The 22,606-nt window shown below is 33.5% G+C and overlaps 1 protein-coding gene across 2 annotated transcripts in view; it reads left to right on the forward strand.

The window, feature by feature from the left end:
• The first annotated feature begins 4,655 nt into the window (after nucleotides 1-4,655).
• Nucleotides 4,656-22,606, forward strand: part of LOC124367474 (annexin B10) — a 34,900-nt gene continuing 16,949 nt past the window's right edge. For both annotated transcript variants that reach the window (XM_046824312.1, XM_046824313.1), the window contains exons 1-6: nucleotides 4,656-4,799; nucleotides 5,782-5,828; nucleotides 9,565-9,741; nucleotides 11,583-11,787; nucleotides 20,002-20,081; nucleotides 22,433-22,505. In XM_046824312.1, the coding sequence (XP_046680268.1) occupies nucleotides 5,814-5,828; nucleotides 9,565-9,741; nucleotides 11,583-11,787; nucleotides 20,002-20,081; nucleotides 22,433-22,505 (550 nt within the window). In that variant the 5' untranslated portion in view covers nucleotides 4,656-4,799; nucleotides 5,782-5,813. The remainder of the gene's footprint in view (nucleotides 4,800-5,781; nucleotides 5,829-9,564; nucleotides 9,742-11,582; nucleotides 11,788-20,001; nucleotides 20,082-22,432; nucleotides 22,506-22,606) is intronic.

Here is a 22,606-nt window from a genome sequence, read left to right on the forward strand (position 1 = left end):
TCAATTATAGTATTAAAGGTTTCATGAAAATGGTTGTAGGCCACATTGGCATCTCTCGTATCAAAAACATTGCTCCAATCAGCATTATCTAATAATCTAAGTAGCTCATCATTGTTGATGCGATAGGTGGGAGTGTCATTGATCTTGGACTTATCTGCAGCTGGTGCACTGCTAAGTAAACAAACACCTGTCATACAATGATCTGTTATGCCGTTTTCTATAACTTCTGTTGCAATTTCAATATTTTTTCTATTATGTATGCGTATATAAATGTGGTCAATACATGTTTGAGACCGCTCAGTTATGCGAGTTGGTTCGTTAATAAAAGATTCCATTCCGTTCTCCGATAATACTGTTCTGTACTCATCTATGACTAAATTGTTCTTATCCAATAAATTAATATTCATGTCTCCTATCAGCATTAAGTTTTTGCAAGCTCTAATATGGTTTTTTCGTAGGTAAGTTTGCAGCTCATTGACAAATACATTAGCAGTATGACTGTGTAGTCTGTACACAGCAATAATATGAAAATTTGTCCCCATAACATCAATAGAAAAATCAATTACATCAGCTGACACAAATCTCACCGGATATCTTACAAAATTTGATATGCTATCATTAATAAATACAGCTATGCCACCAGACTTAGAATTTTCATTTGCTTGCAAAATTAAACTATAATTAGGAATTGAATACAATGTTTTTTCTGTCTCAGAAATCCATTGTTTATGGTGAAGTAATGATGAAAATTGTTAAAATTATTTTCTTGTTGCGAAATAGATGGCTGTAGCGAGAAGCCTTTATGGAGAGTTGTAGTCAGTTTAGTTAAGTACCGTTTCATTATCCCGTCACTTTATCAGCACCAAAGTCTTTGAATAATACACTGAAGAAAAGTTGGACTGCACTACTATATCAGAAAACTCAAATGAGTGTACTGGCTAAGTGTAAAGTCCAAAGGCCAACCTAAAAATAAGAACTTTCTATTGTAATAACTGATACCAGGCTATTCCTTTTATCATTCGTTTCTGTTAAAGAACTCCTTTAAAATTATGTACATCTTGAGCTATGCTGAGTTAAATTTCTTTCCGTACTCCTTGTAGACCATCCTCCCTCATTGGATATGAAAAGTCACTAACTTCCTTAAAAACTATTTCTTCCAGTATTAATTTACTAAGTTTAACCTTCACAACTTGAGCCAAAACAACAATATTAAACCATTTATAACAAAACCTACAATTGTAAATGTTTCAAACTTTAAATCAGCGTAATTTAATTTTTTAAAGAGTGATCCTTTGAGGTCGGATTTACGGCATTGTACTCTACTAATAAATATCTTTGATTTGATGTACTATTCGACCTATACCCTCATTTAAGATTTCCCTCTAACTCCTTGCGGGCAAGCCCCCTGAGATGATAAAAAATGGTAGTTACTTAAAAAAGTAGATTTATTAGTGCATTAGTGATCTATCAAGTTTTATTGCTTTACCTGTAATCGTTCGAGAATTATCAAGCCCACGCTGAACTGAATTAACACCCTGTATATCTAAATATTTATATTGAATATATCTTTAGTATTCGGTGAAAAAAATATGAAATTGTTCAATACCACGAGTGATAGACTTCGATAACGCTCAGCCAGTTAAATCTAAAATTCGCTATTTTCAAATAATTTATAACATAAACTATTGTAATTGTTATACAAACGACATTAAAAAAATGTGTGTCACGATTTTACAAAATTATTATTTTTGAATTTAAATTACCTTATATTATTTAATTTTACTATTTATATTTCAATTTTTATAGTTAATAATTATAATGTTCTGAATTAACATATTAGTGGTAAGTGAATTTTACTTTTCCTAATTGTACTAACTATAATATGTCAATGAATGCCCTGTTGTACATGTAAAAAAACGCACTCCATTTGCAATTTCTTATAAGAATAAATCCAGTTTGTACGCTGCTGGGTTTACCACATATTATTTGGGCGAATGTAATTAAAGGGCACGGAAATGACACGTCAAAGTGATGACGTAGTATGTCAAGGTTTTCGCTCACATCTAAGTGACACATCAAACTCATCATGTCCTTCTGACGCATCAGAATGACTTTGTGGGGGTTCCAGACTGATTAATGTTTACATCAAGGTTACGTCACTAGAGCAGCCCGCGCCAAAATAGCCCAATGACATTTGATGCAGTGTTGCCATATCTCATCTGACCACCAGTTGTTCCCGATGTTGAGACTATCAGTAATTTTCCCTACTCGTAAAAATGGCAACGTTGTTAGGAGCGGGGTGAAGGGGATGGATAAAAATGCAAGAACCAACATTCGATTATCTGTGCATCCTAACAACAGGTATACTAATAATCTCTTTTTTACTTGTTTATTTATTTCGACGCTTCACATTACACAGATTTGAGACAATATTGTGCAGTAAATAAACTTAACAAATGCATTTGCAAGTAATCCATAAGAACAGTAACATTTTAAAATAAAACCCATGTAGGGGTGGAGCCACTATAATTTAATTAAAACTACTTAATAGAACAACAGGTTAAAATTATTATAATAAATTGATTAAATATTCTAAGAACGGCAAAAGTATTCTAAGAACAAAAATAACAGAAACGGGAAACGATAAAAATAAACCGGTTACACAACAATAATAACAAAAACAACAGGTAAAAATACAGTGTTGAATACGTCTCTCAAAAAAGGGAACAATTTAGCAACTAAACAAAGAGGGAAAGAGGAAAAAGAAAGTTAAGGCTTAAGGTGGCGTCTGAGACACTCCCTATAGGCTCCCATCGACTGTCCGAAGATGACAGCCCCTTTAGCGTCATTGAGAAAACGAGCAATAGGCTACATCCGTGTTGGCCATAAGTAGTGGACATTAATCGTTTAGCGAAGAGACTCCTGGATCAAGTTTTAACTTTATATTCGCCGGACATACAAGTTACTCATAGTACAAACAATTGTGTAAACGACAGACTTCGTTTGAAGAAAACTGTATTTTTTAAATTAGATCAATTATTACTGGTATATAATGTTCTTGTGTATTCGGACATATTTTTGTCGAGCATATATTATGCTGTCTATATGACAATCATAGACAATTATCGCTTAGAAGCCAGTCCAAAATAAACTGACAACTCACAGTTGTTGACACTTTCAACTGAAGGGCAGAAATATTTGTTTACATTTAACTGTGTTACATTTAACATTTTTACTGTAGTTTAAGGAATATCAAAGGGATGTCACACTCTTTTCCTTAAACCGGAAGCAGATCACAAGCTACGGAAGTAGATGATTTATTTTTAATTAGCCTTTTTATTATAAACTTTATCACAAATGTGTATATTTTTTGGTTATTGCAACAACGGGAATTCAACTGTGGACCCGTTGATAAATTAGACCGAGGGTGTATTTAAACGGCCGGAACTTACCCATTTTACCGCAGTAGCTTTTTAGTCGTAAATATTTTCTTCATTAGGACAAAAACAACCTTTTAGTATTGGACTTAGTAGATTACAAGTGCTGGTAGTAGACAGTTTTTAACCCAAGTACATATTGAAAAGCAACATATACATTTTTCTTTGGTGGGGCAACATTAACAATGGGACCGTAAATAAATTACATCGGAAGTTAATTTAAATGGCCTGAACTGACGTTTTGACCACAGTAACTTTTGAGCCGACAAAAGGGCAAACTATAATTATTAATTTGTTTGACTGGAATATACAAAAAAGTTGTATGTTGTCCACTGTTGCTTCCTTTTCCGTATGCATATCTACCTTTTCTTTGCATCTTTGAAAACGTATTCCTCTAAAATTGTTTCAGTTATAGTGTATTTAAAATTTTAAACTTACGACTTTTTTTGAACCAATCAACACTTTTAGTTTTAATAGTAATTTAGGGTATTGTAAAATATATGTATTCATTACAAATTGTAACTATATTATATAACTTAGACCATTTCAGTGTTAAGATTTGTTCAAAGGAAAGCACATGGACAAATAGATAAAATATAATAGGAATATAGATTTTGCATATTTTGACCTAACAAATCATTTCATTAGTTAAAGTATTTCCTGTAGTTAATAGAAATTATATAATTATGTTATTAAACTTAGGGCAAGTTTGAGAGAACTTCAACAATTTATTGAAAGAAACACTATAATATCCATTTTATGTCGTATTTCGAGTGTATTTTTATATTTTTGTTAATGTGTGAATGTTATACTGAATTATATCGGCACTTTTAATTGACAAATAAAACATATATTGTGAAATTCCTTGAGGTTAAAACTAGTTATCCTCTCTTTCTTAGTTCCTATACGTACTAGGATATAGTTTTATAATATATTTATTGGTTCTATAAACTATATAAATATTTGGCAGTTTCTGTTACATCTTGTGTTTATATACTTGTTTGAGAGAGAAACCGCAACTTTGCTTGTATGTAGTCCGAAACATTTAAGTCCGGCATTGCACTTGGTTGGTTTCATGTTTATTATGATGAAACAGACGGATTCTGTGCGAACGAAATGAGGCTGCTCACACGCAAGTCCTAAATTTCACAACAGACCCATCAGCTGATAGTAATCAGTAGTACAAAGTTAGGTCAGAGGCGGGGAAATTTCGTGTTGGCGACGCATTGGTTGGCCACACTGAATGGGAGTGTCGTCACTCTGTCCAACGGGATACGGGAATGGAATGAAAATAGCACAAGGAAATAGTAGTGTAGGCATCGTCAGTACACTCCACAGTTGGGCTTCGTTTCCGCCAACAAGGTAAGTGCAGTTTGTTGTTAAATCATCTCACTAATATTGTACGGTTTAGTAATTTGATTATTAATACAATATTAGAACGTTATCACTTACAATACAAATAGAGAATATGTTCGAAGTATTGTTGCAAATCTTTTATATTCCAACAATGGCTCATCTGAAGTTTTGCCAATCTGTAAGTTGTAATCAATCATACAAGACCAATTGTTTACGACAAAATAAACTTTAACTACAACATGAATGTAGATTTGCGGTAATTGCCAATGGGTGTTTTTATCATTTTCGCAAAGATAACGCTCAATTAATAATTGTAAGCTGAGAATAATACCGGCGCCGGATATGTCAGTCGGTACCTACCAATTCTATTTTTAGATACACCAGATGAAGTTCTACGAAAGTAGTGTAAACTGATCAAGTAGTGCTATCAAATTTAGTGATAACGATATCAGAAAGACAAACGTTTTCCTGTAAAAAACTGTTTATCTAATTTTTTGTTTATTGTTATCAGCATATCATATGCTATCAAAACAACATTAAAATTGAAACTGCTATTACATTGCCTTATTAATTGATTCAGCATTCCATAGTCAATTTAGTCAATCAATTTCAATTTGTATTAACAGAATATCTTGCTAACTTAAATTTAAATGTTAGTTTTGTAATTGTTTAGTGAATTAAAGTTGAAACATTCCACTTTACTTTCAAAAGTACTGCTTAACATTGTTTACTCAGTTTTACTAGCTCTTTAAATTGGTGCTGTAGAATATCCTAATCACGCAAATTGGCAACAATTGAATGACTAAACCACATGTGTTGTGCATCTGTGAGAAATTAATTGTAAATATTAAGTTTTGTGGAACAGAAACAGTTTTTTCTTTATCTTGTTTTGAATGTAGTGTTTAATCAGACTTTGTGGTATCAGTCAAGTGGCAGACTACTCTTCATTAATTAATAGTTCTCAACAGCACTACTTTCTGTGTTTCAGATAAGAAACTCTCAGTGTTTCCTGCATTAATCATGAACTACTACAGGGTAAGATTGATCATCATTAAAGTTTAGTCATAACATCATGACTACATTTAATTAGTTAAGTGAGCACTAACATTGGTGAATAATAATGAATTGTGATTTCTTTTCAGTAAATTTTAAGTGGCTTTGTATATGATCTGCAAAATGGGCGTGGGTACTCTGTAGTGTTTTTTTTAACAAACATACATATGTGTAAGTTGAGCTTCAAAGATAGATATAAATTGTTTCTGCAAATAATAAATATTTGTAATGTCTTAAAATATAATGTCTCAATCATACTGAAAATAGTAATGGATTAAGGTCCAAAATAATAATTATAGCATTGATTGATCAAACAAACTATTGAAATTGTACAGAATTGTTTAATTCTGTTTTTGAGCTTTTAGAACAAGATAAAATCATGTGAAGTGACTCATTTTAAAAGGTGTGATTCATTTATAAATGTCAATGTTGTTGTATACCACGATTCACTTAAACCTAAAATGCCCTTAGTGTTGAGGGTGGAGTGTAGCAACAGGTTCAAGACAATTGTGGCCTAATGCATACCCACCTTAGGGGAAGGAAGTAATAACAAGCCTAGTCATTACCAATTAAGGGATGATTGGCCATGACTTCCCCAGATTAAAGTTACTAAACGACCTTTTACACAGTGGAATCTCAATCTGTTCAATCAATATCATCTTCCACAGTGAACTAGGCCTGTCAACCATGCAAACCATCCCTTTATCTCAATATTTCTAGGTAATAATGTATTGCACCTAGCCATTCATTGAGTTTCTCTGATGTAAAGACATCTAAACTCTGCACTTTTTACTCAGAAATACTGTATATAATTGTCAGGAATCCTACAGGGACAATTCATGCACATCAATGTTTCAGCATTTTAATTAATATGGAAATATTTACAAATTTCTCTTTTAAAACCAAAAACTGTCACTTACATATCTTAAACATGATAAATCATGTAATATTCTGTGACAAAACAAGGATGTAAATACGTTAGGAAATTTAACATTTAGTTCCTATAAAATAAAACAAGATCTGGTCAGTACAGCTAACTCTCAAGAACTGTTTCTTAAAAGCCTTTAAATACCAAGTATAGAATAATAGTCAAATTATAAATCATCTGAATGGATCATCTCATAGTTTTATAAACAAAAGTACAGTTTTAATGTAAGCTTGTTCAATTTAAAATTGTTAATCTTAATTTTTATTATTTCTCTCTGTTAGGGATAGGGAGTTTTTAAGCCATTCATTTGAATAATAGCGTCCTCTTATTTCAAAAGAATGTAGTGAATATTACATTATTAGTATGAAATTAAGCTATCTTGTTTTATCTCAATGTCAATGATACTGATAACCTTGAGAAATAAAGAAACTGCTTTTATATGCAGTACTTAAAATTAGACAAAGAATAGAATAGACATTTCAGAACCCTTGACAAAAAGGAAACAGTTGTGTTCATCTTTTTATTTGTTTTGCGTTTTGTTTTACAAATGTGGTGTTAACAGTGCTGCGTGAAGGGATGCTCTGTCTATTAATAACTGTCAGAGGAAGAGTGGGGGGGGAGGTGAGAGGAGGGTGTGGCTGTCTCATTTAATGAGATGGACTGATATCATCATACAGGGTGTTGAATTCTCAGAATCACTTATGAGAACTCCACGTGTTAAAAAAAATGTACCAAACAATTTCAAACACTTTTTAAGATGCACAATTTTATTTTTGTAGGTCCTCAGACATAATTTGGTATCAGGATTTAAAAAGTTTTCTTGGTAATTCTAAGCAATATATGGGTCAACCTCGATTTTTCTCATATTACAATATAATGTTCCAATAGTCAATTAGAAAAGGAAGTTATTAGAATTTCTTGCCGGAAAGCAGTTATAGGGAGCAGGCAACGGCCAGACGGTCATGTGTTTTAAAATTGTTTTACATACATTACCTACATTATATTGTAATATGTAATAACAATTTATCAGTAATTGTTAATAAAAAAAGGATCACGCACGATGCCTGCCCGCTGCGCAGCGCTTCGCGCTGCTTGCTCTTTTAGAAAAAAAATTAACTCGAGTAGTTCCAAATTTGAAGCCCAGATCACGTCAGTGCCCCTGATCACTAATAGGTAATTCTAAGCAAGATATGACCGTCTGGCGGTTGCCTGCTCCCTATAACTGCTTTCCGGCAAGAAATTCTAGTCATTTCCTTTTCTAATTGACTATTGGAACATTATATTGTAATATGAGAAAAATCGAGGTTGACCCATATATTGCTTAGAATTACCGTTTTTCTTCAGTTTCAAACTTGAAGTTCTGTTGTGTCAAATTTGAAAAACACCATAGCAGTAACTCATTTTATAAGAATATTAAAAATTAAATTAAATTTCAAATGAATCAGTCAAATGACTCCAATTAAAAAGGTTTAAGTTATTTTCATTGCCACATTAACATTTAATGCATAAATAAATTGTTGAAACCGTTAAAACCTACAATTGACAATATGAGAGTCTAAATTTCTCCCGCAGGCAAACAGTTTTCTGTCTTTATGCAAAGGTTCACCAATATCTTTTATAAAAACACACTGTGTTACACAATCTTATAGAGTTATATACGGTACATATATTTGTTATCGTAAAATATCACTAAAAGAGGTTTTGCTATGTTATTTTTGAGAATACAGACAGGGACAAATTAAGCTGTACCATCACATGAGATGTATAAAGTTTTATAAATTTGTTATTTGATATTTTTTGCTTTGTTGGATCTTTTTGAGAAATCCAAGTTTGAAGCCTCCACACATAACTGCTTTAGCTGAGAAGATAAGGGGGTTACGTTGGTATATAGGAACACCTTCCCCAATTATGTACTATTTGGATGAAAGAGTGTTCTTGTTTTTTTTAAACAGATGAATTTTTACACATTTAACAGCGATCTCACTCCAAAGTGGCAATGTTTAATGAATTAAGACAAATATTTAATGAATAAGAACTTGTACTTTGATATTGCATTCTATAAGCTATAGAATGCAAAATAACAATAGAGTTATTGAGGAAGGGCAGAAAAAGGAATTGTCCTCTCAAAAGAAGTTTGCCACTTTTCTTAGTGGCATAGCCCAAAAATGTCAAGAGTGATAATATATATCAAACTTGTATGTAATCTGCTCACCTAATTTGGAAAATATATAATCCCCATAGTATCTAGAGAGTCTAAGGGTGTTAGATATTGATCCACTTGTGTTGATAAAGTGTAAGAATTAAATGGCAATGAAATTATCGCCACATTAAATGAGGAGTATTACTGTAGCTTGTTGTATGTTGTTAACCCTTTTGTTTCCATTTGTTAATTTGAGGATTGAATGTCACTGCTACTCCATAATACAAGTGGAGTTCAAAAGGTAAAGGGTTTAAACATTAACCTTTAGTACTATACTCCACCACTAATAAAAAGCAAAAATGTTTATTTGCAATTTATGGTGGGTACATATATATATATATATATATATATATATATATATATATATATCCATATCTCTCATGGGTGTATATAGGAGGGGAGGCTCAGGGGGGTCAAGGCCCTTTACCCTCCCAAAATAATTTTCTATATGCATCACTGATTATCCCTCTCCAGGCATATCATTGTGGGATTATAAAAAATAAGTACAATCAAAATGAATTATTGAATTATTGTTAGTAATTATTCTATTTTTAATTGAATCCAATTTGAGGTTAATTTGTGGTCAACAGTCAGAGCCGACTGTGGTGCCATTCAATGGATTCAACGCGGCTGAGGATGGAACTGCGCTCCGAGCCGCCATGAAGGGGCTAGGCACGAATGAGCAGGCCATCATAGACATTCTCACCAAGCGTTCCAATGCCCAGCGTCAGCAGATTGCCAAGTTCTTCACTGAGGAGTATGGCAGGGTAAGAATTCAAGTTTTATGTCTTTCTTATAATGTAAATCTACTTATTGTACTTTTTGCCTTTTCTTATTGTACTTTCTCTTTAAAGAGTTCCCTGACACTTGGGTTATTCAGGCCAGTCCGGACTCTCAAAAATGTTACCCTTTCCAGGTAGTCCAAACAGTACTCACAAAACTCGGCACTCACAAAATTCATTGGTGCTTACAATGCTCAGTGCTCGCAACACACGGTGTTCACAACGCTCAGCTCTTGCAACACTTGGTGCTCGCAACAATCAGTGCTTGCAACACTCAGCACTCGTAACGCTCAGCATTCGCAACACTCGGTGCTCACAAATTCATTGGTGCTCGCAACATGTGGCACTCATAAAATTCATTGGTGCTCACAATGCTCAGCACTCGCAACACTTGGTGTTCACAATGCTCAGTGCTCACAATATCCGGTACTTGCATTACTCGGTACTCACAACACTCTGTGCTCGCAAAACTGAGCCCTTGCAACACACAAACATTTAAGCATACTATACAGCTTTTGACTCTTGAGATTCCTCAATCCAGTCAATTTTTATCAAATTCCACAGTAAACTAGGCCTGTCAACCAAGGTGGACTCTTTATCTAGATATTTACTTGTAAATAACATGTTGCCCCTAGACATCCATTAAGATCCTCACACGTAAAGACAACATGTAGCCAACTGGCACTTTTTACACAGATATACTCTACATGTTGCTGATCCAATTCATATACGTCCATTTGTTTTAACATAATTTTGTGTACTGTCTATATTTTATTTTAAATAACTGGACATTCTTGGACGAAAACCTTACTACGTTCGGTTGCAAAACCAACCTTTGTCACTTGCATATTATTAGATCATTTGTATGTTAAAGAGGTCAATCTTGCAAGATTCAGTGACAAAATATGAGAATGTAAATAAGTTACAAAGTATAATATCGTAATCATTCTAAGCAAACACTCAAATACCCAGAGACAGCGGATTGCCAAGTTCTTCATTAAGGAGTATTCAATTTTTTAGTATTTTTTCACTCTTTTATAATGTTAATTTCAATCCTATGTATATTTTCGATACATTTCCTGCTCGTGTTTAGTAATATTTAATATAAATGTTTACAGTATATTACTATTGTAATACTAATCAGTTTGTGCTAAAGCAAGAGACAAAAATAGTATCAAAATGTATTTGTATATAATGAACAATGTCTCCTCCACTGTATCCAGTTAACTGCTAGTTCCAAGGTTACACAATGCTTGAAGTAACATTGACAAGATAATTGGTTATTTTGTGTTGATCATTGTCTAGTTCAATTGTAGTCTCGGATTAAGTTCATCAGACGTCGGGTTATGAATATTTCATAACCTTCTCTTGTACCAAGGTTCCTTACCTGACGTTCCCTAGAAGCATTGTCAGCTTATTAAAGCGTTTACTTAACTGAATACAGTACGTTCCAAAAGCATCGTTTTGTTAAAGTACTCGAATACATGTGTCATTAAATTAGTATGCGATTTCTTAAGTAAATACTTTAATTTTGTATAAAAAGTAAGCACAGTTTATTAGTTACTTGATTATGTAATAAATTATACTTTTTATTTTACTAGGAAGATTGTGTTAATTACAAACAATATGTTTTCTCATTTTAACGACACCTAATAATATGTTGTAATTGTATAATTTCTATCTTCTAACTAATTGGTTCCAGTCATTGACAATAAAGAGTCAATTGATCAAAGTGTTGATGGCCTTTTAGAATAATGAAAGTCATTATGTAACTGATATGATAGCATGACCAATGTATAGTTCTAAGTTCTCATTTGCTTGTGTAGGACCTCATCAAGGATCTGAAGAGTGAGCTAGGGGGCAAGTTCGAGGATGTGATCGTGGGCCTAATGTCGCCCCCTGTGGAGTACCTCTGCAAGGAGATCAACAGGGCCATGAAAGGAATGGGCTGTGATGAAATGGCCCTCGTAGAGATACTCTGCACTCGCAACAACAAAGAGATCAAGGAGATCAACGAAACCTACGAGAAGTGTAAGTATTTTGTTTATGCCTGTATTTGGTCTTCTTCATTAAGAGCAGTCTATAAATAAGTTCTGTAGTTCACTTCCACAAGGTTTATTGTGAAAACCTTATACAAAACGTATAGTTTTATGGGTTTCAGAAATACAAATGGAAATCATTTCTATATTTTTAGAGGGAGAGCAAAGTGGTGAATTTTTACCTATTTTCAGTTAAGCAACACATTGAAATAACCATAACAAAATTGACTCTCCTGCAAGTTAATGTGTTTATTTTTACTTTTGTATGAAGTTAGCTGTTGTAGAACAGTGTGTAAATCAGTATATTACTTCAAAATTAAGAAACACAAAAAATAAAACACGATACAACACTTCTACTTCAAAGTCAGTCATGTCAGATTCCATTAAAATGTCAATACTAATTTGTTGTTATTTTTATTTATATCTAACCTTAAACGTTAAGCTATATACTAATTTAACCTATTAACTATCACCATTACGTATATTACTGTCTTGATCTACAAGGATCACCCATTTTTAAGTATTATAATCAACAGTGTATGATAAAGCTTTGCTCAATCAGAATAAAAAACTTTCGAACAAAGAACAAAAATGATTTGTTTACAAACAACAATCTCCACTGCACACAGGTTAACATCAAAATCACATCTGGGAAAACCACACAGATTGTAAACTAGAAACAGGGTAAAAGAAAATCAAAGACCACTAAGCATTAAAAACAACTCATAGTCTTTTATTTATGTATAATTTAAAGGTCTTTGACTGGTAATAATGCTTTTTCCGGTACAATATGAAACAACACTTTTCTTGTCAATCACACTTTGGAAGTTACGCTTCCTCTTCTCCTCCCCACCATTCAGTATTCAATTTTATGTCAGCTGTTCTACACAGCCTCAAGAGTGGAGGCTGGGAGTGGAGTAGACCCATATCCTGCCCAGATCTCATGGAACTGATACCACGGAGGGGAGGGGATAGAGAGGTACTCTTGGCTGATTGAGTAACTAGCGCTGTTTCAGCCTCTCCTAGGCACGGAAGAGATCCATCCTCCCAAATTTCATCCTCCACATTGAACTAGATCTGCGGACTGAAGCTCTTACCCCGAAATCTGTCTCTACACGTATGGTTAATGATATGGGCCATTCCCAGACATCCGCTGGGTAATCTCTGTAAGGGACACCATTAGTTTTTGAGCCACTTCCAATTTGGGTTCTACTGGACAGATGTAAACCAGTGTATCCTAGTCCAAGACATATTTCAATTATGTTTGCTGTCCTACATGACGATATGGATCATTAAAAAGGTGGACAGGCCTTATTTGGGTAGCATTAAGATGGATTTTGCCAATGGAAGTAGAATTTCAGCAAGTTACCAATGTAGCTGAATTCAAAATCTTCTTAACTTGACAGTGAACCAATACAATCCCCTTGATTGCCGTTTGTGTTGGAGCTTTTTATATTCTAATTAATATTAACAATCTTTATTCTTCCCAACCTCATCACTCATATTATCTACCTTAAAAGACACACTTTGTGTATTGGCATTTCAATTTAGTAATTGGTAACAGAATTAGTTGTTTTTTTTGTAAGTATAGGGTTTTAATTAAAAACGCAAAACAATGTTACCTACATTATTTTCATTTAATTTTCTCCACAAAAAAATTAAAGAAGCAAACGAATGTTATAAACACAGCAGTATAGCATTAATTTTCCTATCTGTGAATGTGTATTAAATATTCATAAACTTTGTTATTTACATTTTACGTTTTTGAGTAATCTCAAATAATATATGTATTGTACGTTTGTTTGTTGTTTTTTTTTTTATATTACTACATTTATTTTCTAACACTTTAGCAATGATATACAGTTTTAAGTCTCAACAATGTGCAGTAATTTATTTGTTCAATTGTTTTACCATAACAATCAACCATAAACTGAATTCATCACGCTTAAATTTATAGTATTGATTAAATTTCCTATCTTATTGTGTTTTTCTTTGTATTTTTTGTTTGTATGGAAACCATTGCATAGTACATTAATATCTTATTGTTGTTCTTTGTATTTTTTGTTTGTATGGAAACTATTGCATAGTACATTAAGGAGGCACTCCACCCTAGAATCGATGAAAATGCCAAAAATTTACAAAAATTTCTTTTTTGCCTAGTTTTGTTCCTTGTACTTTTCTGAACAATTTGATATATAACAAGTACAGTTCAAATGCTTATAACTAGTTTATTTTATCTATAAATGAAACGCTAACACTTACTACAGGCTAGCAGCCATCCCCTTTCTAGGCTGTTTTCCGAAAGTTTGGTTTTCACGCGTTTTCATTTGTTGTGGCAAACATAACTTAAGTTGTATTTGAGATAGCCTTATAATTTTTTTTTATTTGAAAGAGGACATTTCATTCTGCAACCTGTAGTATGGATTTACATTAGTTCCTTCAACAATCATTTTTTTTAAAGTTACAAAAATAATGTAACTTGGTGTTCAGTGACCAATAATTATTGGTTCGATGATTCTATCCTTCAAGCCTACTTTTCGTCTTTTTAATGACCATCCAACTACAGTGTCCTCTAAAACTCTGTTCATTGACCCCTCAGTCAGTGATTTATTAAGATAGGTTGTAAGGATGATGTGATCAAAACAGCTACAAGAACTTAAGTTTGAGTCGTATAAGTATGTGTTTTGTGGTGTTAGCAACAGTAAGGGTTTCCATGTCCTCCTGCAGGAATACAGTTGACAAACACGACGAAGGCTCACATTGGAGCTTATTGTTTTGTGACGTCTCTAACAGAGTAGCGTACCATCTAGATTCCGCAGGGAAACCTGAATGTAAAATATGCCTCTAAAATAGCTAATAGATTAGGTTTTTCTTTGGAGTCTGTGGCTTGTTTTAAACAGAACAATGGCTTTGAGTGTGGATTGAATGTACTGATTAATGCTAAGTTAATATCTCAGTATATTTTTGTCCCCAATCCCAATAACAGACAAAACTTTTTAAAGTGGTTCGAAAAATGTACTCCTTGTGCCTCTAGTAACAAAGTGAAAGTTAAATCGACCGAACAGTTTACTAATGAAATTTCAAATTCTAGCACAGTTTCTGAAAATCATGTTAGTATAAGCACTAGGGGAAAAATTATCTTTGAAGTTGAAAAAAGTAGAATTCATCTACTTGGCAAGTAGTCAAAGGAAACAGAGGGAATACACAAAAAAATTCCTTAATACAACTCCTGTTGAACTTGAAAAATCTCCAACAGATTCTCTAACCTTACCGACCTGACTCCTGAAATCCTTGCCTGATACAACCAAAGATCTTCCAGTCAATCAGGAAAGTGGAAACTCACTAAAATCTACCTCCCAGTCCTCTACTGCTAGAAAAAAAGTTAAAATTTCAAACAGGAAAAACCAAAAGAAAAGCTGGGTTAAAAACAGTTTTGTAGTTACTAATGTGGAAAACACAAAACATGACTCTCCAATTACAAACGTATGTCTAAAGTTGCTCCTGTAAATGTGCAAAGTTTCAAACAAACTAAAATTAGGTTTCTAGCTGACAGCCATGGGCGAGGGCTAAGTGGGCTGTTTCTGTCCAACTGTCCCCCAAAACTATGATTGTTGTGTAGATTTCAAACCAAATGGGACGCTAAAACATGTAATTAAAGACTATAAAACTGTTGTAAAGCCCATGTGCTCGAATGATACTTTAATAGTTTTTGCGGGTACAAATGGATATTGTAAATAATGGACACTGTGAACAGGATATTGTTGGTGAGTTGGAGGGCTTACTCATGAATACTACTGCACTTAAGGTAATTATTGTAGCCCTTCCTCTTAGGTTTGACAAACCCTCCCTGAATGGTATTATTAAAACAATAAATGATGAGTTGGTAAGTCTTGCGTCAAGGTTTGAGCATTGTACATTTTTAGCTCTTGATTTACTGGCTGACCGTAGGTTCTACACTATCATGGCTTGCATCTTAATTATTCAGGTAAAAGAAAAATTGTTTCTCAATTAAGTAGTCTGATTTTCCCCACGGTTTTGAATACTCCACAACAAATACCAGTTTTAGTTTCCAACAGAAACATTGAAATTCAAACGTTTAAATGGAACTCTCAAGCATGTCAAACTTCTGCATTGAGACATGTAAATTTGGAATCAAAACACAATGAAAAGAACTCGAGTATTTTTTTAGAAATTGGGGACAGACTGATAAAGCAGCCATAGTGCCTCCCTCTTATACTCTTTGCTTAAGACAATCCGAAAATAAATCCAGAACTTTACGATTGCTCCATCAAAATGTACGTGGTTTTATTTGCAATTTGATTTCCATTGAGGTTTTGGTTGATCTGGAAAAGCCGGACATAGTCTGCTTTACTGAACACTTCCTTAAAAATGAAGATGTCTCCATGGTTAATCTAAATGAACTAACAATCGCCTCGTCCTATTGTCGCTCGACTATTAACAGGGGTGGTGTGTGTTTGCTTGTAAGAAATTCTCTCAACTTCACTGTCATGATGTAAGTCGATTTTGTGTAGAAGGCGTTTGTGAGTTGGCCGCAGTATAGTGTGAATATTGGACCTGGTTCTCTTCTGGTTTTGGGAGTGTATAGGCCTCCTTCTCCAGATGGGAGTGCTTTTGATAAAATTTTATGATCTTACATACAGTTGTTTATCCAGATCGTCGGGGAGAATTGCTCTACAATTGTTTTGGGAGATTTCAATGTAAATGTAGCTGAATCTACTCTGGTTACTAATAAAATTCTAAGCTTGATGAGTTCTTTTAATTTAAGAAACAACTAGTACATGTTTTTTACCCGAGAGTTTAAAGGATCTAAATCAATTCTTGATCATGTTTACACTGATATCGCTCCATCCCTGATACACACTTATGTTTTAGAACTGAAATTTCTGATCATAAGGCTCAAAAAGTAGAATTGTCTCTGGCTCTTGATTGTGATGCATCTTCTGAAGTTAAGTTTAAGCTTGAGCGCGATTTTAGTGCCAACAATGTGTCCACATTTAGTAATTTTTTTAAATAAGGAAACTTGGGACGATGTTTTTTTCTTCGACAACACTTGACGGTAAGTATAAGGCCTTTTCTTCAATTTTGCTATACTATATGGATTTGGCCTTTCCTGTTCGCAGGAAAAAAATTATTAAACGAAAGCCTACATGTAAGATTGTTCTTGATTACAGTTTATTGAGCGTAAGCGGCAGCTGTTATCTTTACACAGACAGACCAGAGATCTTGATTATCTTGACCATAGAAGGCAGGTTTATTTAAAACTAAAGAAAGATTTTAGAGCTTCAGTTCGTTCAGCCAAATCTGAGAAGGTTTTAGGGTATGTTCTAAATGCCTCAATCCAAACCTAAAGCGATGTGGAGCATCATAAATGAAAATACGAATCGAAGTAGTTCAAAAACGAACTTAATTGGAAGAATCTTGGATTCAACTGGAACTCCTGTGGATGAACCTTTTGTTAAGGCAAATGTCTTTAATGACTATTTTGTAAGCCTGGGGAGAAGTTAAATGCTAAGACCAGCACGGCTCAGGATCTTTTGTCTAACAAACTTTCAGTGAGTTCTTCGCTGTTTCTGTTCCCTACTGATGAGACTGAGTTAAAGAATGTTGTTCTATCCTTAAAGCCAAGTAGTTCTGTAGGTTTTGACGAAGTATCGTCCAAACTTCTGAAGGCAATGTATAGATTTACTTACAAAGCCACTAGTTCATTTGATAAATTTTTCTTTATTGTCTGGTTCATTTCCTTCACTTCTAAAAGTTGCGATTGTAAAGCCTCTTTATAAAAAGGCTAGCAATGAGCAGTGTAACAACTATAGGCCGATCTCAATTCTCTCCACATTTTCAAAGGTGTTTGAAAAAATTTTTTCAATTAGACTTTTATCACACTTTGACAAGCACAATATTTTGTTTCCGTAATCAGTTTGGGTTTCAAAAACAAAAAGGTACTCTTGACGCAATGTTCTGTTTTATTGACAAAGTAGTTACTGCTCTAGATAAAAAAATGTGTGCTATGGGCCTTTTCGTCGATTTTAAGCAAAGCGTTTGATTTAGTTGACCATTCGTTACTGTTAAGTAAACTACAGAGGCTGGGCGTCAGAGGTGAAGCTCATGATTGGATAGCATCGTATCTTTGCGGTCGATCTCAGCGAGTTGAAATCAGCTTTGTGGACAGCCAGGGTATTTTAAGAAGAAAGTGTTCTAATGATTCTGGTCATTAAAATGGGAGTCCCCCAAGGGTCCGTGTTAGGTCCTCTTCTCTTCTTGGTATTTATTAACGATATTAGACATTGCACCAAAAAGTCAGATATTTGTATTTTTTGCCGATGATACATCTCTTTTGGTCACAGCTCACAATCAAGTGGATTTAGAGATCAATGGTTTTGTTGAATCCAATGCTCTTCTTCAATGGTTTACCTCAAATGGCATGATTGTGAACACAGACAAGACCCATATTCTGAATTTCACACTTAGACGTAGTTTTGTGGACAACTTACAGGTAATGCTAGGGGAGTGCATGGTATCATGTGTGGACTCAGTGAGCTTCTTAGGTCTTCAACTTGACTGCAACCTGACATTTGAATTGCATATCAATAAAATAGTAAAAAAAACTAAGTTCGTGTTTGTTTGCATTGAGAAAATTGGCTTCTTTCGCTAATTCACAAACTACTACTAACTTTTGTACTATGGCTGCTTTTATTCTCATCTTGTTTACGCAGTTCCCATTTGGGGAAGGAACTGCAGAACCAATTTCATTTTTTAAAATTGCAGAAGCAAGCTTTGCGGATTATTTTTGGGCTAAGTAGGCATTCAATCTTGTAGATATGTATTTAAAAACAACAACATTCTTACTTTCCCATGCATATTTATTTATGAATCTTTGGTTTTTTTTAAAAAGAATGAATACTTTATGACACTAGCTAACACAAATTCAGATTATTCACTTAGAACCCGGCTTAACATTCCAGTTCCAAAACACTCTACTTCTTTTTTTCAAAAACACGTAACTTACAACTTGCATTAAACTTTTCAACTCACTTCCAGATGCTTTAAAGGTGGATTGTTCTTTAACCTTGTTTCAAAAATAACTTAAAACAGTTCCTCATCGACGGTTCCTTTTACAGTGTCCAGGATTTTTTGCAAAAATTGGTAAAATAGTAGACTAAATATAGTTTTGTTTTTTTTTTCTTTGATGTATACTTAGCATAACATGTAACACTGTATAAGTTAGTTAAGCTAGCCCTGTGTGTATACTTTAATGACGTTGCTAATGCATGAAAATGTTATTTTGAGCAATAAAGGATTTTGATTTTGATTGATTTTGATTGATTTGAATGTTGTAAAAATATTTTGAACAAAAAGTAAATAATTTTTTTTACAGAAATATTTTATATAATTTAGTATCCATACTAGAGGTAGCACAATGAAATATCCCATTCAACATAAAAAATAAATTATGAGGCTATCTCAAATACAACTTAAGTTACGTTTGCCACAGTGAATCCTAGTTTTATCCGTAAAACGTTACCCCCAGTGGGGGGGGGGGTGAGGGACAAAAAATTATGGATAAAGTTACCCATAACTAACACTCATATATAAAAAAATAAAATAATTAATTTTGCTATAAAAATAAAATAAAAACAATTTTGGGTGGAGTGCCCCCTTAATATCTTATTGTTTTTCTTTGTATTTTTTGTTTGTATGGAAACCATTGCATAGTACAGTAATATTCAATGTAATTTGAAGCCGACCAGTTGTTGAACAAACACGAAGGCTGAAATTACAACACACTTCCTGGCCTTGCTATTATTGGCTTATTGTTGACTCTGCCGCTTTTTACAACTCTTTGCTCAAGTTCCAAAGTATCAGTGTGCGTTTTGTTAAATATCCAGCAGCACTGTTAATGTGCATGGTTTTTCAAAGAGCATTTTTTCACCTTGATCCTCTGTTAATTAGTTATTTATGTACAGTGGTGTATCAAGACTAAAGCTTGAGGGGGGCTGAAAAATTATTACCTCATATTTTTTCTTGGGGCCAAGGTAGATTCATGTTTCCTGAAACAAACAATTACAGAGACAGTTTACTCTTAAATCTCTGCACGTCTTCAAAGCGAAACACTTTTGGCTGTTTGTTTGTGTTGGTAGTTCAGTGTTGGTCTGTTTAAGTAATTTATCAAGTTGAAATTTTCCAGTGTACGACCGCCCGTTGGCTGAGCATGTGTGCAGCGAGTCAAAGGGTGACTTCAGAAGATTCCTTACTCTTATTGTTACAGTAAGTCTTGTATATGTCTTTGATTTAGCTTTGCAAACTGTGACTAATTATCAGGATACCATTGGTCAGCTGTATGAGTTATAATAATAAAGAGGCTGTTCACAGATACAAGTTGAAAAAAATTAAAAATATTGACATAAAAAATTATATTCTCAACTTTATTTTGAGTGGCATTTGCTCTGGTTGTGTTAAAGTAAAGGAGGGAGTGTTAGCGTTGTTCAATGAATCCGTTTTTCTTGATAAGTTACAAAACTTAAAATTTAATAGGCTACAATCTAAAATAAATATTTTTGCTCAAACAGTTTACATTTTGGGAATGCAGGTTTTTAATTACAATAACACGGTGAAAGCTTTATAACTTGAAACATAGGGAACAGGAATCAAATTATTTAACGTATCAAATATTTTTTGAAACGAAGGTTTGAGTCATAAAGGGTGAACATTGCCGACTTCCAAATTATAAAGAGTCAAAAAGGGTTACTGAACTTGTCTAGATTGTCTTGTTACATCTGAATATATCTGCCATCATGCTACACGCAGAACTGCACGAAGAGAAAAAAAAGTTATTGTTCAGTAAAATTAGGCTAGATAATGTATTGTATCACACTAAAAAACGAGTACGATAGTAAATACAAAGCGTGATACAAAACACAGCAATAAATAGGTGAATTTAGTGGTGGGAAGTGGAGGGAATTTTTGTCACACCATGAAAGTTTGTATGGCATTATTGTTGGCTCTGATGGATGCATGTTACCCATCTAAGTGATAAAATTAACATTGAACCCACTCTTGCCTATGTAAAAGTGAAGATTCATACAAAATGTTAAGTACATACCTAAATTAGTTCTCAAGATATGTCCTTAAGTGATAGGCTTCGGTAATGCTCAGCCAAATCCCATGCATTATCATCGAACTCTCTGTTGAAAAGATTCATGCAAAATGTGAAGTCTATAGCTATGGGCTATAGAAGCCTATAATTCATGGGACTGAAAAAAATGTATTTTCTGTCTGTCTGTCTGTCTGTCTGTCAATATATTGAAAACAAACTGACTTATAGACCTGAAAATTTGCATTAAGCTTCATTTATTTATTAGCAACACCAAGTTCAAGAAAATTATGGTTTATGTCACTCTATGAGATTTGGCTGAGCGTTAGCAAATATTTTACATTGGTCATTTTGGTAACCATGATGGCAATGAGAAAATTGTAGAATAAATAAATTTGATAACAAGCTGAGTGCAACCATATGAGATTTTAACATGTGAAGTTTTAATAAATTTAGATTATTCATGGATTAAAAAGAAAAACGGAAAGAGTTAAAGTCAATGTTTAAAAGTCGGTGATAAGATCTGATTTCAGTGCACTCTTGCATTGTAGTACTACCTCACCAGAACTTATTATGTAAACACTGCTATGGAACTTGCTTGACTCAGTGAACATCATACACCATGTGGCAAGATATCTGCATCATTTTACAACATAATCTGCAGATTTTAAATTTTGCTTGAAACTTCGTTTCTACTTAGATAAAGAGTTTGATGATGGTTATGGAATTGGAAATGAGTTCTGTGATGTTCAGCCATGGAATTTTGGCTGAACATTATTGAAGTCTATCTTACAAGGCAAAATCCAATTAGTGTTTTTTATTTTTTTTTTTATTATTATTATTCTAAATTGTTGAGACATATTGGCTATATAATTTTGTCTTTTATGTACGGTATTTTGTAAATATAAAATTGTGTAAGTTGCGGTTGGTATCATTATTGGGTATTTGTGAAACTTGTATATAGGTACTAATAATATGGGTTAACAACAATAAAAATAATCCACAAATATCCATGTTGAGTCATTTTGTCCGGAGATTGTCAAACTTAGTGCATGATTCTTGAAATACTGAATGGTGTTCACAAAACTACACAATTTGGAACAGTTCAAAGTGTGGTAACTGAACAACTGTACACTTTGTGTTTAATAAAACGCTACCATTCAACCAAATAATTATGTTATGTTAAAAATGAAATGTATAGTAAGTGGGGATATACTTAAATTTATTTTGTTTAATTAAGTTGAATATAACAGCAATTACATAAAAACGTAACTTAATGTAATATAAATAATAATAATACGTAATCTAATAGAACCAGAAAACGTAAGAGATAGTCATAACTTGCTCAGAACTGAGAACAAATTATGTTACGCTCATCTACGTAGCGGAGTGAATGAATACTCCAGAAACCTTCACTTACCTAAATTCAGAAGGCAATCAAGTGTTTTAAATGAAATTTTTGTTCTGTTTATTTATTAAGGTTTAGATATTTAGAACGAATAATAAGGTTAAAGGTTTGTTGCAGGCTGTACGTAACCCTCCTGGTCATGTAACTCCTGATAAAGCCAAGGAACAGGCTGAAGCTCTGTATGCTGCAGGTAATGCTTTTGCAGTAAATCATTCAGCTTTAAAAATCACTTTTCTTCTTTTCAAAAGGAGAAAACAAAGTGGTATTGTTGTATAAGATCTTAATTTACCA

The sequence above is a fragment of the Homalodisca vitripennis genome, chromosome 8 (assembly GCF_021130785.1).
Source record: "Homalodisca vitripennis isolate AUS2020 chromosome 8, UT_GWSS_2.1, whole genome shotgun sequence".
Classification (NCBI taxonomy): Eukaryota; Metazoa; Arthropoda; class Insecta; order Hemiptera; family Cicadellidae; genus Homalodisca; species Homalodisca vitripennis.